The 15,300-nt window shown below is 51.5% G+C and overlaps 1 protein-coding gene across 3 annotated transcripts in view; it reads left to right on the forward strand.

Annotated features, from left to right (window-relative positions):
• Positions 1-15,300, forward strand: part of Trim67 (tripartite motif-containing 67) — a 43,397-nt gene that overhangs the window by 22,282 nt on the left and 5,815 nt on the right. Inside the window, exons 2-9 of one of the 3 annotated variants that reach the window (XM_006531139.4) lie at positions 1,472-1,567; positions 3,406-3,528; positions 5,100-5,210; positions 6,590-6,749; positions 9,524-9,669; positions 11,120-11,258; positions 12,337-12,640; positions 14,501-14,663. In XM_006531139.4, the coding sequence (XP_006531202.1) occupies positions 1,472-1,567; positions 3,406-3,528; positions 5,100-5,210; positions 6,590-6,749; positions 9,524-9,669; positions 11,120-11,258; positions 12,337-12,640; positions 14,501-14,663 (1,242 nt within the window). The other 2 variants (NM_198632.2, XM_011248417.2) reach the window with 2 other exon arrangements.

Raw genomic sequence — 15,300 nt, forward strand, 5'->3', positions numbered from 1 at the left:
GGGAGTGTTAGGCCCAGAATCTTGGGCTTCCCTCCAGTGTCCCTAGGGTGGAACGGGAGGGGAACGGAGGACTGTATTTCTAAGGAAGTTCCTGAATGCTGATCCTCTGTGCAGGGTCCTACATGGACTGCCTACTCATATTCATTGGCTTAGTTCTGCAGTGGATACTATTGTATCACAGTTCTGTATAGGAACTCAGCTGTGCGTCTAGTCTAGGGCACCCTCGGAGGGAAGCAGAGATGGCGAGCCTTCTAGGTTGGGCAGTTATAAAGAAAGGTGAAAGCTTATGAAGAACAGAGGACAGGAGGGATGGGTCTGATTCCCTTGCCTTGACAAAAAGGGCGGCTTTGGAGCCGACACAAGAATGGAGGGGGTGTGAAGAGGGGGAGGGCCTAGCTTTTCTGGTTCAGTTTTGTTTTGTGTTCAACATTTTTACTTTGAAAAAATGTGACTCAAGTTAAATCATACATCTGGGCCTGTTTGGGGGAGGGGTTTGTCCTGTCCTCAGTGACAGAAAAGGCAACTAACTGTATGGGATGTAGGTAGGGGCTGGAGCCTGACTGGTGTCTGAAATATTCACAATACTACTGGCTGGAGACAGATCTATGACAGGAAGAGAGGGGATTGGCCAGGCAAGGGCCCGTTTGCCTTCTTGTCCAGAGCACGGCAGCCATCAGGGGCCGGCTGTGTTTCAAACAATTAGCTCACTAGTCTTTAATGTAGCTCTGGGACCCACTGACAGAGAGTAGACAACACTTAGGTGCTGGTTGGTTTTAAGTATCAACTTGACACACCTCGTATCACCCAGGAAGACAGTCTCTCAATGAGGGATTGCTTATGTTGGGTTGGCTTCTGAGTATGTCTCTGTGTGTGTGTGATTGTGGTGGTGGTGATGTCATAACTAAACTAATTAATGTGGAGAGAGTTAGTCTACTGTGCGTGGCACCATTTCCTAGACAAGTCGTCCTGAGCTGTCTAAAAGAGGAAGAAGCTAGCCAAAAGCAAGTGAGCACGGATCCATGCACTCGTTACTCTGAGCTCCTAACTGTGGCCGTGGTGTTCTGAGTTCTTGCCTAGTTCCCCATAGTAACTAACAGGTTGTAACCTGGAATTGCCAAAGGCATGCTTTCTTCCCATAAATTGCTTGTTGTTCGGTTATTTAATCACAGCAATAGAAATGAAACTAGAGTAACTCACCAAGGTCTGCTGGGAAACAGATACATGTTGGTCAGGGCATGTAGCTCAGGGATACAGAGTATCTACTAGCATGTCTGAGGTCCCCAGCTTCCCTCCCAGCCCTTCAAGTAAACAACAGCAACAGCAAAAGGAAAGCCAGCATGTATTGTCTAGTCGTGAGTCAGTCCTGGCTGCTTTTTAAGTGAGGACAACTCAGTGAGACCGTCTTGCTAGCTTGACTGAGGCAGGGGCATGCCTTCCACACTAACCAGCATCTCTACTCTGTCTTTTCCAGGCCCAGCTGTCTCAGGCCTTAAATGGGGTTTCAGATAAGGCCAAAGAGGCGAAGGAGTTTCTGGTTCAGCTCAAGAACATATTGCAGCAGATCCAGGTGAGTGGGCTCTGGTGCTGGACAGACAGTGTGGCTGTTTGTCTAACACAGAGAGACGGAGGGCAAGTCTTGGGACAAGTGGATATCCGCTATGATTTCTTTTAGAGGGTTGACCTGTCTGGTTGTACCGTTGTGGGTGCTGAAGGTGCCACTCTCAGCCTGTTTACATGCAGGTAACACTGTTGGTACTTAGGCAGGCCTGTGTACTCAAATCAAAATATAAACACCTCATTTCCTAAATAAATGTGTTATCTGAGTGTCTACACAATGCCCCATGCTGAGCCCAACAAACACGGAAATCAGTGAATCTTGCTTCAGTGAGCTCTATGCAAGGGGTCGAGAGTTCAAGCATGTGCACAAATAGAGGATCCACCTGCACAGAAGGAGGCCTGGAGCATTTGCAGGCCTTGCTGGAGAAAAGAACTGAGGGCTCTGAACCTTTCTTCTCTTTATCCTCTGTTTCTCCTGTACCTTTCCTCATCATATGTATACATATGTATATATATAATGTATACATACATATACATACACATATACATGGTCTCATTACAAAACCCAAGCTGGCCTCAGACTCTCGATCCCCCTGCCTCAGCCTCTCAAGGGCTAAGATGATAGCCATGTAATGCCCACCCACCCGATCCCCATGGGCAGTCTTAAGTCACAGGCGTAGCCATCACTTAAGTCTGATGTTTCATGCACACAGATGTATCCATTTTCTCTGAATGCCACCGCAAGAGATCAGAGATGGAGCAGACGCAGCAACGGAAACGGATTCAGTTCAGAGGCTGCAAGCACAAGGTCACCGTCTGGCTCCTCCCGAGGCGCCTCTGCCTGGCTGGCAGATGGCAGTTCTCTGTGTCCTCGTGTGGTTGTCCCTCTGTGTGTCTGTGTCCTGGTTTTTCTCTTCTTATAAGGACACCAGTCAGGTTGGACTGGGGCCACCCTGATGGCCTCATTTTAACTTCCGGATTCAGGCGCGGCCACACTGCATGGTCCTGGGGTTTATGATTCAGAATGTATCCAGGGGGACAATTTAGCTCTTAACCAGAAGCCGTTACCTACCCAGATCCCAGAGGCCTGGAAACTGAGGCAGGCAGACAGACAGACAGGTAGGCAGACAGACAGACAGACAGACACTACTTTGTTTGATTTACCTTTTCTGATTACAAAAAGCAAAGTGTGTGTTACAGAGGTTTTAAGAGGTTTTAGAGTCTGGAAGATAGAATTGAGAAGAAACCCACCAATGTCCCTCAGCTGAGGTGACCATACTTGTCTCTCTCTCTCTCTCTCTCACACACACACACACACACACACATACACATACACACATGCACACATGTGCACACACATATACACACAGGCACACATATACACAGACACTCATTTTATATGGGGTCATTCTGTGAACAATTTATGTCCTATTTTCTTCCTTTCTTTCTTTCTTTCTTTCTTTCTTTCTTTCTTTCTTTCTTTCTTCCTTCCTTCCTTCCTTCCTTCCTTCCTTTCTTCCTTCCTTTCTTTCTCTCTCTCCTCTTCCTCCTCCTCCTCCTCCTCCCCCTTCCTTTTCAAGACAAGATCTCTGGTCTAGCCTTCAGCTCATGATCCTCCTGCCTCAGGCTCTCAGGTGCTGGGATGACAGGCATGCCCAGCCTCACCCAGGCTTTTCCCTCTTTATCCATCTCTCACGACCACTTTCCCATGGCGTTCAGCATTCTATGAACAGACTGTAGACGTGCCACGGTTCCCGGAAGCTTCCTTGGTACACAGTCATGGTTCACGCTGTCTCCTCTGGACCACAGAGGCTGGCAGCTGCTCATCATAGCCCTCTGCTTCCCTAGGAAAATGGACTGGACTATGAAGCTTGCCTGGTGGCTCAGTGTGACGCCCTGGTGGATGCCCTGACTCGGCAGAAAGCCAAGCTGCTCACCAAGGTGACCAAAGAGAGGGAGCACAAGCTGAAGGTGAGACCCAAGTGACCTCTTTCTCCGTCTCTATTATGTCATTGGCGCCCAACATGGGACGGCACTACCTTAAGCAGCGCTGCCTGTATGTGGTTCTGAGTTGGCTGGTCCAGTTAAACTCAGGAGGCAGGGGAGTCTCAAGCAATCTCCAAAGACTGCAGCTTCCTGCTGCCTTCAAATCAGCCTGTCCTCTCCCATTTGCTCTGACTCCTGGGTCTGTTGAGGGGTGGGATGGGAGGTTGGGGGAATCTTTGTTCGTCTTGGCTAATTCATGGGACAGTGACAGAAACAGTTTGGCCTGGTTCGGGTCTCCACTCTGTCTCCTTCTTCAGACTCTGATATCTCATGCACCTAGAGTTGGCAGTGAGTGTGTCCAGGTTCTGCCAAGGAACATTGAGTCCTGTTCTTTATCTGGCATTAAGTTACTGGCTCGGGCAAAGGCTCAGAATGCTCTGGAATAGTTCCAAGGAGTTCTGTGCTAGAGGCATCTAACTCAATTAGCAAACACTATTTTTTTTTCTTTTAGAGAGGGTCTCAGGTTGTCTGTGCTGGCCTCAAACAAGTATCCCAGGCTGGCTCAAACTGAGGATGACCTTGAACTGCTGAAACTGCTGCTTACACACACACACACACACACGCACACATGCACACACACACACACACGCACACAGACACACAGACACACAGACACATACACACATACATACACACAGACACACACAGACACACATACATACACACACAGACACACAGACACACACACACACACGCACACAGACACACATACACACACACAGACACACACACAGAGACACACACAGACAGACACACACACACAGACACACAGACACACACACAGACACACACACACACAGACACAGACACACATACATACACACACAGACACACACACACACAGACACACACACACACACACACACACACACACAGACACACACACCACTCCCCGAGTGCTGGGATTCTAGGCACATACAATGGGTTTATTTGGTGCTTCGGACATGCTAAACTAAGCACTTCGCCAACTGAGCTACATCCCCATCTCAGAAAACACTATTTTAGGGTATCTGTCTTTTGAGGTAGGGACTTGCTATGTAGTCTTTGGTGGCCGCAAACTATCAAACTCAGTATACATCCCAGCCTTCCTGAGTACCACACCTGGCTCACAAAGTAGCACTTTAAAGAAAAAAGGTCATATGTTGGAAAGGAACCGTGGGTACTGGGAAGGGGGTACAGACAACTCCCCAAGCTATCCCTGATCAGTGGTAAGTCTGAGACAAACAGGACACTGGCTGCATCATGGGGGCCACCATGCCCTTTGTGTGCCTGGCTGCTCAGAGCTCAGGAAGCTGAGTGGGCCTGGCTGGAAGTGGATCTGTTAATTCCCCAGCAATGACTATAAAATGGAGGAGCAGAGTAGAGTGGTAGCTGTGCCTGGGGCAGCTCAACACTGCCCTTCCGAGCTCAGGCACCCACTCATGAGCTGTTGTAACCTGGCTGTTTTTTCTCACAAGTGGACTCTTCAGTGCTCTCTCTCTCTGTCTCCACTGCAGATGGTTTGGGACCAGATCAATCACTGCACCCTGAAGCTACGCCAGTCCACGGGCCTGATGGAGTACTGCCTGGAGGTGATCAAGGAGGACGACCCCTCCGGGTTCCTGCAGGTGAGCATCCCCTGGGAGACTACCACAGACCACGCCTCTTCCGCCAACGCCCCCTGTTCTTTCCGAACCAGCTCTCGTTCTAGGCTCTGTTCTTCCTAGGTTGGGACTTGAATTGCTTCTCCTCTGCTCTGTGAGGACAGAAGGCTTGGGCTGTCATCATGGCTCTGACCTTCCCTAGAAGGAACTCTAATTCTGCATTAGCCATAAGGGAGAAGCAGGCAGGCATCATCTCTAGGGACTAAGTGCCATGCTTCAGTATTCCTCCCAGGGGTGGGAATACAGTCCATGCCTAATGAGCTGGGCAGACTGCACAGAGAGGCAAGGGGCAGAATCCACTCTCCCACAGAGAGGGTGCAGTCTTGTTGGGGCCATTGCTCCAGCATTTAGGCTAACCAGAGGACATGCATTCCTAGAAACATGGTCATGTGTCAGTCTACCTGTGGGAGAGTGATGGGCCCCATTGCTTACTCTCTAGATGGGCACCTGAGGGGCTGGAGAGACAGCTCGGCATTTAAGAAGACTTGTTGCCCTTGCAGAGGATCTGGGTTTGGTTCCCAGCACCCACGTGGTGATACACAAGGATCCATAACTCCAGTTTCAGGAGACCTCATGCCCTTTTCTAATCTCCTTGGGCACTAGGCACACACTTGCTGCACAGACATACATGCAGGCAAAGCATCCATATGTGTAGAAAAAGTAAATCTAAAAAGAAAAGGAGGAAGAGGAAGAGAAAAAAGAAGCAGAAGATGCAGAGCATCATGGCTCTTTGGGGACACCTGTGCAGGTTCTCAGAAGCAGGATTTCGCAGCAAAGGAAGACAAAGCCACAGGTGTGACACAGGAAGTCAGGCAAGGACTTGCAGAGGGAGCTGTGGAATAGCTGAGGGGAGGAAAGACATGGGCTCCAGAACTTGGGGACGTGGGAAGGACTTCCTTCACACTCAGGAACAAATGGCTAGCGTGTTTCACTTTGCAAAGTGAGAGCCTTGGCCAGACAGATGTATGACGGATATGTTTACATGTCTGAAGCCACCATGACTTCATAATATAGCTTGCTGCCAACTCTAACACAGACACAGACAGAGAGAGAGAGAGGCAGAGAGAGAGAGACATAGACAGACAGACAGACAGACAGACAGACACACACACACACACACACACACACACACACACCATGCCTGTGTGGATGAACTGTGGCTGAAACAACCCAGCTTGTCTAGGTGGTCAGGGTTCACTTAAACCTGGCTGTTGCTCAATGGTCCAGGCTCAGTCCGCCTCCTCTTCCCTTCACGGAGCCATAGACAAAGCTGAGCCCTTCCCCAAAAAGGCTGGCAGCTCTTCATCTGCAGACCCAACCCTTCTGTCTTTGCTCCCTTTAAGATCTCAGACGCCTTGATCAAGCGCGTGCAAACCTCGCAAGAGCAGTGGGTCAAAGGTGCCCTGGAGCCCAAAGTATCTGCGGAATTTGACCTGACTCTGGACAGCGAGCCACTGCTGCAAGCCATCCACCAGCTGGATTTCGTCCAGATGAAATGTAGGGGTGAGCCGTGATCGGACCCATTTAGTGGTGCTGCCTCCCCAAGGGGCACACAGGCTAAGGGCAGCTGGATGGTGGTGACAGAGGCCGGTCATGCAGGGTGGCAGAGGGAAGGATAAGGATCCTAGGTCCTAACCAGGCAGGGTGAGCCGCAGCTGAACTTGAGCTGCCTTTCAAAGACCCAAGGATCAAGGATAGGAAGCAGAATGAACAAGGGCAGCATCCTCCTGTAGTCTGAGCAAGAGGGGAAGAGGAAGAGAAGGGAGAAAAGAAAAAAGGAGAGGGAGGAGAGGAAGTAGGGGAGGAGGGAAGGGAGGAGGGAGGAAGAGGAGGAAGGAGAGGAGAGAAGAAGAGGAGGGAGGAGAGGAAGGAAGAGGGAGAGGGAAGGAGGAAAGAAGAGAGGGGAGGAGGAAAGAGGAGGGAGGAGGGAGGGGAGGAGGGAAGGGAAGAAGGAAGAACAGGAGAGGGAAGGAGGAAAGAAGAGAGAGGAGGGGAGGAGGGAAGAGGAGGAAGGAGGGGAGGAGGGAAGAAGAAGGAAGAACAAGAGAGGGAAGGAGGAAAGAAGAGAGGGGAGGGGAGGAGGGAAGAGGAGGAGGGAGGGGAGGAAGGAGCAGAAAGGAAGCAAAGGATGAAGGGAAGAAGGCAGGAGAAGCTACAGGGAAAAGCTTTGCAGGTGGCAGAGGGCAGGGCTGCCAGGGCCCCAGGGCAGGAAGAGACTTCTGTTCTGAGGTCAGGGAGAGCAGGGAGGACAAGTGGAGGATGGAGGTCAGGGAGAGCAGGGAGGACAAGCGGAGGACGGTGGGAACTGGGTTCTGGGAGCTGACAGTGACCCACAGTCAAGGTCATTGATGTTCCAGCAACTTGGCTAGTCTAGAGCTTACAAAGAATGGCCAGAACTGGGCTCCTGTCCTAGGCACCATCTTCCCCAAGATGCCCAGGGCTGTTTCAGAAGGGAAGGCAAGCAGTGCTGTGTGTGGGAGCCATGTCGCTGACCTCAGGCCATCCTGAGGGTCGCTCCCATTCTAGTTGCCCCTGGGTAAGGTTTGGAAGTTCCACCTGCCCAGGAGTAAATGAGACACAGTTGCAAGGGGCAGATGCCTGGCATGGGGTGGGGGTGGGCGGGTGGGGATGGGGGTGGGGGTGGGGGCAAGGTGGGAGCTGTGGCTGGGGAAGGTAGTCCTGGGAACTGGGGGCTCCAAGGCAAGAAACTTGTGAGTGTAGGTCTGAATTTTAGGGGAGGAATAAGCGGGTGGCAAAAGTCTCCTTCAGCCCAAAGAGGGAGAGATAGACTGAGTCACTGACACAGACTCACCTTAGCCCCAAAGAGAATAATAAGTTAATTCTGAATGAAGAAGAGACCCGCAGAACAAGTTTATAGAACAAGTTTATAGAACAAGTCTTGCCGTTTTCCCCTTCTAAATCAGGCTGGAGTGGTCTGTGTCTCCGTCTAGACCCCCTTGAGCCTGAGCAGAGCCGGGAGGTGTTCAGGTTCTCCTGTTTGGCTTTAGAGAGCTCAGAGCATGCCCGATTCAGTTCCTGGGTCCATGGGTTGGCTATCCAGCCCTCTGAGGTCATACCTGGTGCCATGGTCTAGTCCCCTGACCTTGCAAAGCAGGGCTCCAACCATCAAGGTTCCAACCGCCTGTGCACTTTATTCCTCTCCTGTATCAGTGACACACCTGATATTTCTGTCACACCTGAGATGATCAACTTATACAAGATGAAAGATTTGTGGGGGGGTGTCATCTGTGATTGGCCTGTTGCTTTGAACCTGTGGCAAGCATATCACGGTAGAACCCAGCCCCGCACCGAAGGGGAAAGAGAAAAGAGCCAGGGTCTTACTATCTCCTTCATGTGCACACCACCAAGGTGACCATTCGTCCCCACCTCTTAAAGGCTTTACCATCTCCCTGTAGTACCATCCTGGGGAGCAAGCACAGGGGTGTAGCTGATTGTATTCTGGTGCTAATTGTTTCCCCCCAAAACTGTTTGCAGAAGTGGGTCTGCGCCTATCTTCTGGGAACCCACCCCCAGTTAATTCTGATTGGTAAATAAAGACACCAGCAGCCAGTAGCTGTAGAGGAGAGACAGAGGCACGATTTAGGGTTCCCAGGCTTGGGACAAAGAGGAAGAGGAGAGAGGAGACAACATGTCTTAGAAGTGTGTGCAGGAGAGGAGAAGAGAGAGCGGCCATGGAAGGGTAAGAAAGTGCAGGAGGGAGAGGCAGAGCCGCCATGTAAAGGGGCCAAGAGAACACGGCCCACAGGGCTGCTCAACTGGGTCAAGAGCAGCCAAGATGGAACGTGGAAATTGGTAAGTAGTGACCCTGAGTTATTGTTGGGAGAGAGATTCTGACAGCATGGTCGTTAGGTAACTGCCCAGCTGAAATATAAAGGCTGAGTGTGTGTCTTTCATCCAGGAACATAAATGGTCTAAGGCAGGCAGGAACCCACACCATTGAGGGTCATTAAACTCGAGCCATAGCACCTCCGTTCCCAGCTCAAGTGTGAGTCACGGGCTGACTCTCACTTGGTTTCCTGCTGTCTGCCATCTGAGCCCACACAGGTGACCATACAACATGTAACATGCGCGGTACGGACCGTGCTGAGGTCACTTGGTGTGCCACATGACTTGGGAGCCAACCCCTGCTCTTGGTGGGCAGACGGAAAAGAGGACTTCCTTCCTTGTGCCACAGGTCCCAAGGGTTTGCATGGGTCGGGGTAGCCCGGGGTCTGCAGGAGGGTTCTGTGTGCTGACCAGAATGATCCCCTTCACAGTGCCACCTGTACCCCTGCTGCAGCTGGAGAAGTGCTGCACCCGCAACAACAGCGTCACCCTGGCCTGGAGGACTCCGCCATTCACCCACAGCCCTGCCGAAGGCTACATCCTGGAGCTGGATGATGGCGATGGAGGGCAGTTCCGGGTGAGCTAGCTGCTGCCAGTCAAGGGCAGTTTCCAGGGAGGCCTGTGCTGTCTGAGAACCCTGTAGGACAGGCCTGTGAGGCCGCTGCCCTAAGACAAGCACCTTGACTACAAAGACAAAGAGAGTCTGCCAGCCTGGGCCCTCGGGAGAGAGCACTTCCTGGGGAGATAGCAGTGGTGGTGGCCACAGCCTCAGGGAGAAGTGTATGTCAGAGAATTCCAGAAGGATCCACACAGGTGTGGGCTGACAACTCAGAGAAAGCACTGCCTACACGTGCACTCTTTGCACAGGCTAGCCCGTACCACACCAGCTTCCCACACAATTCTTTGCTGAGCTTTCTTTTCTTTTTTCTTTTTTGTAAAGATTTATTTATTATGTATACAGCGTTCTGCCTGCATGTATGCCTGCAGGCCAGAAGAGGGCACCAGATATCACTATAGATGGTTAGGAGCTGCCATGTGGTTGCAGGGAATTGAACTCGGGACCTCTGTAAGAGCAACCAGTGCTCTCAACCGCTGAGCCATCTCTCCATCCCCGGGCTTTCTTTTTTTTAATCTGCCTTTCTGACTATGACATCAGGGTTTGGGCAGGTTCCTACCTTGGCAGCATGTTTCTGCAGTGGAAGGTGGTCTCTTTCAAAACATGGCAAACTTCTGGTTCATGAAGACGCATGAAAAGGGACACTAGACAGGTGTGGTGGCTCCTGCCTGGAATCTGAGCTCTGAGAGGCTAAGGCAGGAGAATTGAGGGTCTGAGGCCAGCCTGGGCTGCAGAGTAACATCTTGTTAAAACAAATCCGCACATATTGAGGCTTAGTAGGACAGACCGTCCAGAAGTGAATGTGGAATGAAGTAAGACCCTAGAAAGTGAAAATAAAGATCTGGTGCAAGGAAGCTCACCATCTTAGAGAACCAGAAGCCAGCAGAGGCAGGGTCACAGAGAAGAAGATGCTGATCTCAGGGGCAGGAAGCTTTGTAGGCATCCCCTTGGCTTCTGGCAGTCTGATAGTGGAGGCAGAGAGCAGTCTGATGGTGGAGGCAGAGAACACTGATAGTGGAGGTAGAGAGCAGTCTGATGGTGGAGGCAGAGAGCAGTCTGATGGTGGAGGCAGAGAACACTGATAGTGGAGGCAGAGAGCAGTCTGATGGTGGAGGCAGAGAGCACTGATAGTGGAGGCAGAGAGCAGTCTGATGGTGGAGGCAGAGAGCACTGATAGTGGAGGCAGAGAGCAGTCTGATGGTGGAGGCAGAGTGCTTTTGGGGACCATCCTAGGATAGTTTCACCCCTGCAGCCCTGTCTTGCTGGTGCCCTGAGACAGAGGGGCTAGCAATTTGAGAGGCCCCATGAAGGTAAACAGCACAGGTTGGAACTTCTCTCATCTGGTACTCCAGTTGGTGTGAGGGGAACTTCTGGAAGCTCTGTGGCCGAGTGAGTGTCCTTGCTCTTTCAGGAGGTGTATGTTGGCAAGGAGACCCTGTGCACCATTGACGGGCTGCACTTTAATAGCACCTACAATGCCAGAGTCAAAGCCTTCAACTCCTCTGGTGTTGGGCCCTACAGCAAGACTGTGGTCCTGCAGACCTCCGACGGTGAGCAACCCTCAGCCGTGCATTCTGCCTCTCTGCCCATATCCTGGGGGTGGGGGCAGGGCAGGAGCAGGAAGAAGCCAGTGTCCTCATTCTATGGGGCTTAAGAGTTTGACCTTGGCCACATCTTGTCTCCTCTTTGTGTTTCAATCTCCTACCTACAGGGTGGGCCATGGATAGACACTTCCTCTGTCACCTCTAACAGTACCTGGGCCATTTGAGGAGATGGTAGGAGTCAGAGCTCCAGGGAATAGACCTGGCTGTGGGGCCAATCGGCCTGCACGTCTGTGCTCCCTAGCAAGGCTGGATCTGTGGAAGAAAACTTGGGCAACACAGAGACACAGAGCAGGGAAGGGGGGGGGGTGGATTCTATTGCTGTGACAAAGACTATGACCAAAATCAACCTGGGGAGGAGAGGATATATTTCATCTTACAACTGTAGAAGTCAGGGCAGGAACTGAAACAGAGGCCATGGAGGGCTGCTGCTTGCTGGCTTGCTCAGCCTGCTTTCTAATATAACTCAGAACCACCTGCCTAGGAGTGGCACCACCCACAGTGGACTGGGCCCTCCCCTGTCAATCTTGAGTCAGGACAATACTCCCATAGACTTATTTATTTATCATATGTAAGTACACTGTAGCTGTCTTCAGACACCCCAGAAGAGGGCATCAGATCTCATTATGGATGGTTGTGAGCCACCACGTGGTTGCTGGGACTTGAACTCAGGACCTTTGGTAGAGCAGTCAGTGCTCTTAACCACGGAGCCATCTCTCCAGCCCCTGGGCAAATCTTATAGAGGCATTTTCTGAATCTAGGTTCCCTCTTCCCAGATAATCTAGATTTCTGTCAAGTTGACAAAAGCCAATCAGCACAGAGTGTGACTGTGTATATGTGAGTGTGTGTGTGTATCCCACATAGACCACTGGCGGCAATGAATCGACTCTGTTAGAAGCAACTAAGTCTATCAGTCACCTTGGCTGTACAGAAAAAATGTGTGTTGTGTTGGGGGAAAGATGGGGGGATAAGAGGGGCAGGAAACAGAGATTCTTGTGCCTGCTCTACCTGCCTTCTTCCTTTCCAGTGGCCTGGTTCACCTTTGACCCCAACTCTGGCCATCGGGACATCATCTTATCCAATGACAACCAGACGGCTACTTGCAGCAGCTATGATGACCGGGTGGTGCTAGGCACAGCTGCCTTCTCCAAAGGCGTGCACTACTGGGAGCTGCACGTGGACCGCTATGACAACCACCCGGACCCAGCCTTCGGAGTGGCCAGGGCCAGCGTGGTCAAAGATATGATGCTAGGCAAGGATGACAAGGCCTGGGCCATGTACGTGGACAACAACCGCAGCTGGTTCATGCACTGTAACTCCCATACCAACAGGTGCGTGCTCCCTGAACCCCCACTTAGCCCGCAGATTCAGGGGCGGGGACAAGGTTCTCTGATTGTCCCAGGTGTTGGGGGAGGAGCTGTCTTTTAAAAAGTTTTCTTTCTTCCTCTCTTTCTTTCTCTCTTTCTGTCTTTCTTTCTTTCTTTCTTTCTTTCTTTCTTTCTCTCTCTCTCTCTCTTTCTCTCTCTCTCTCTCTCTCTCTCTCTCTCTCTCTCTCTTTCTTTCTTTCTTTCTTTCTCTCTTTCTTACTTTCTTTAATGCATATGAGTACACTGTAGCTGTACAGATGGGTGAGCCATCATATGGTTGCTGGGAACTGAATTCAGGACCTCTGCTCCTCCGGTCGGTTAGCCGGAGGAGCCATTTTTTATGCACTTTGTTCTGTAGTTCCAGGGGTTTTGGAGAAAGACTAGGTGAAGTGTGAACCATTTGCCTGTGTCACAACTGAAAGTACTTGATGGTGTGGGGGAGAGGAGGCAGTTCTGGCTCAGTGGCTCTCTGTCCCCCAGCTGGCCTCACAGTAGTGCCTTTCCACTGAGAGCTTTAATTTGCGGTTTTCTTACTGGTCTTGCTCCAGTTCTTTCTGCAACCCTCTTGCTAAGCCTGAGTCACTGCGCAACACTAATGGGATACTTGTTTCCCGCAGAGGGAGGAGGAGTCATTGCCACGGCTACTGCTTTGCCTGGAATGACCCTGGCGCTGCCGCAGGGAAAGCATAAAGAAGCCAATCCCAAGGAGCTGACCTCCCTGGGCTCCTGGCAGGGTAGGGCTGCCACCAGGGCTCCTGGGTTCTCGCTGCTCTTCCAAGCAGCTCTGACTGCTCTCTTCACAACGAGTAACCCAGCTTCTCTCCCAGGAAAACCAAGTCTAGTTTGGCCAGGAACTTGCCTGAGGACCCTCAGATCCCCCTACCTGATCACTATCTTTTCACTGGTAATGTCCTCTGCTCCAAAGGATTGTGGGAGGGGCAGCAGCTAGACTCTCAAGCTGGGCCGTGGAACTTAGCAGGCACTGCAGGTTAACCAAGTAAATTCGTCTGGCCCGGTACTGCAGAATAAGCGATGAGGCCGACCAGGTGATATAGGTTTACCAGGTGACCTCCCTCCACCTCTAACCCACAAAGAGGCCAAGACCACCCTGGCCTACCAGTTCCATGCCTGTGTGCTTGAGCAAGCCCAGTACCTAGACATTCTGATGGTGGCAGTAATGAACTCAAGCATGCATTGGGTGCTTTTGCGGGGCAAAAGCTTTCTCAGAAGCCAGACCCTGCTCCCAGACCTGACCTTGATCGTAGGGGGTGAGTTCATGGAAAACTGGCAGGTCAGACTTGTTACTACTGCCATCTGGTGGCCATAATTAGAATCGCACTGACTGCCCAGTCTGTTGGACGCTTCTCCACCAGACCCTAAGGCACCTCCAGGACACCTGCTCTTCCCACCAGGTCCTTGTAAAGAGTTCATGTCAGGGTCTCTTCTCACTTCTGCCCCTGGCTCAATCCTAACCGAGGACTCAGTTTCCTCCCAGGGCTGAACAAGGTCATGTCAAGGGAACCCTTAGTTAATGAAGGGCATGTCTGCTGAAGGGCACAGAGGGTTCTAGGAAAAGTCTTCCAGGTCTATTACTTAAAGTTCCTCCCAGCTCAAAGGCATGTAGGTCTCAGATGCTGTGGATAAGAAGGGGCTGAGTAGCTTTGGTCCCTTAGAGCTGTGTTCTCTTGTGGCTGGCACATACATACACACACACACACACACACACACACACACTTGGTGGCTAGGTTTGAATGAAGCTGTCCTGAGTTACTGTCACATCATGACCTAGGTGTGATGATAGGTTTTCCTGGTTTATCTTCCCAGGACTGAAGGCGGTGTGTGCAAGGGGGCCACTGTGGGTGTGCTGCTGGACCTAAACAAACACACTCTGACCTTCTTCATCAATGGGCAACAGCAGGGCCCCACAGCCTTCAGCCACGTGGATGGGGTCTTCATGCCTGCCCTCAGCCTCAACCGAAACGTGCAGGTACCTTAGAGACACAGGTGGCTCGCCCAGTCCCGCCCACTTCTCTGCTTCCTGAACAATGAGTACTGTAATGAGAACGGACCACCTCGCTCATCAGATAGGCAGTCTTCTGCTAAGGACTGTACATACGACCTTTTGGAGCAAACAAGCTCCATGGGGCTCCAGGAAGGAGCAGGGGCTCAGTGCCCCAGGGGATTGGATGGTACAGGAGCTCCTAACACAAGCTAGATGGGGGCATCCTTTGCTTCTAACAGACTCCCTCTGTCCCTGGATCTATTAAGGGACCTGCCATGTGTCTATTGCCCTGCAAGTGTTTCCACAACAGTCCGGTGTTGGTTACGTAAAGGGGCGATTTGAGGGTCACAGTGAGAGCTGGAAGAGACAGCAGCAGGCTCAGAGACTCGGCTGCGAGAAGCAGAGCCTCTTTGCCGCAGGGCTCTGCGGCTCATGCCAGTGAACCCATCTGCTCGTTACTGTAGCTCCGGTTATGAGGCAGAAAGCACAAAGTGGCATGGGCCTTAGCCATATGGGGGAGACAGATGAGTAATAAAATCCATAGCATGAGTTCTCCGGCACGTGGTCGCGGTGCTACGTCAGGTGTTCTGTGCTATGGACAGCCTCTCCTGCCCCTCTTTCC

The sequence above is a fragment of the Mus musculus genome, chromosome 8 (genome assembly GCF_000001635.26).
Source record: "Mus musculus strain C57BL/6J chromosome 8, GRCm38.p6 C57BL/6J".
Lineage (NCBI taxonomy): Eukaryota > Metazoa > Chordata > Mammalia > Rodentia > Muridae > Mus > Mus musculus.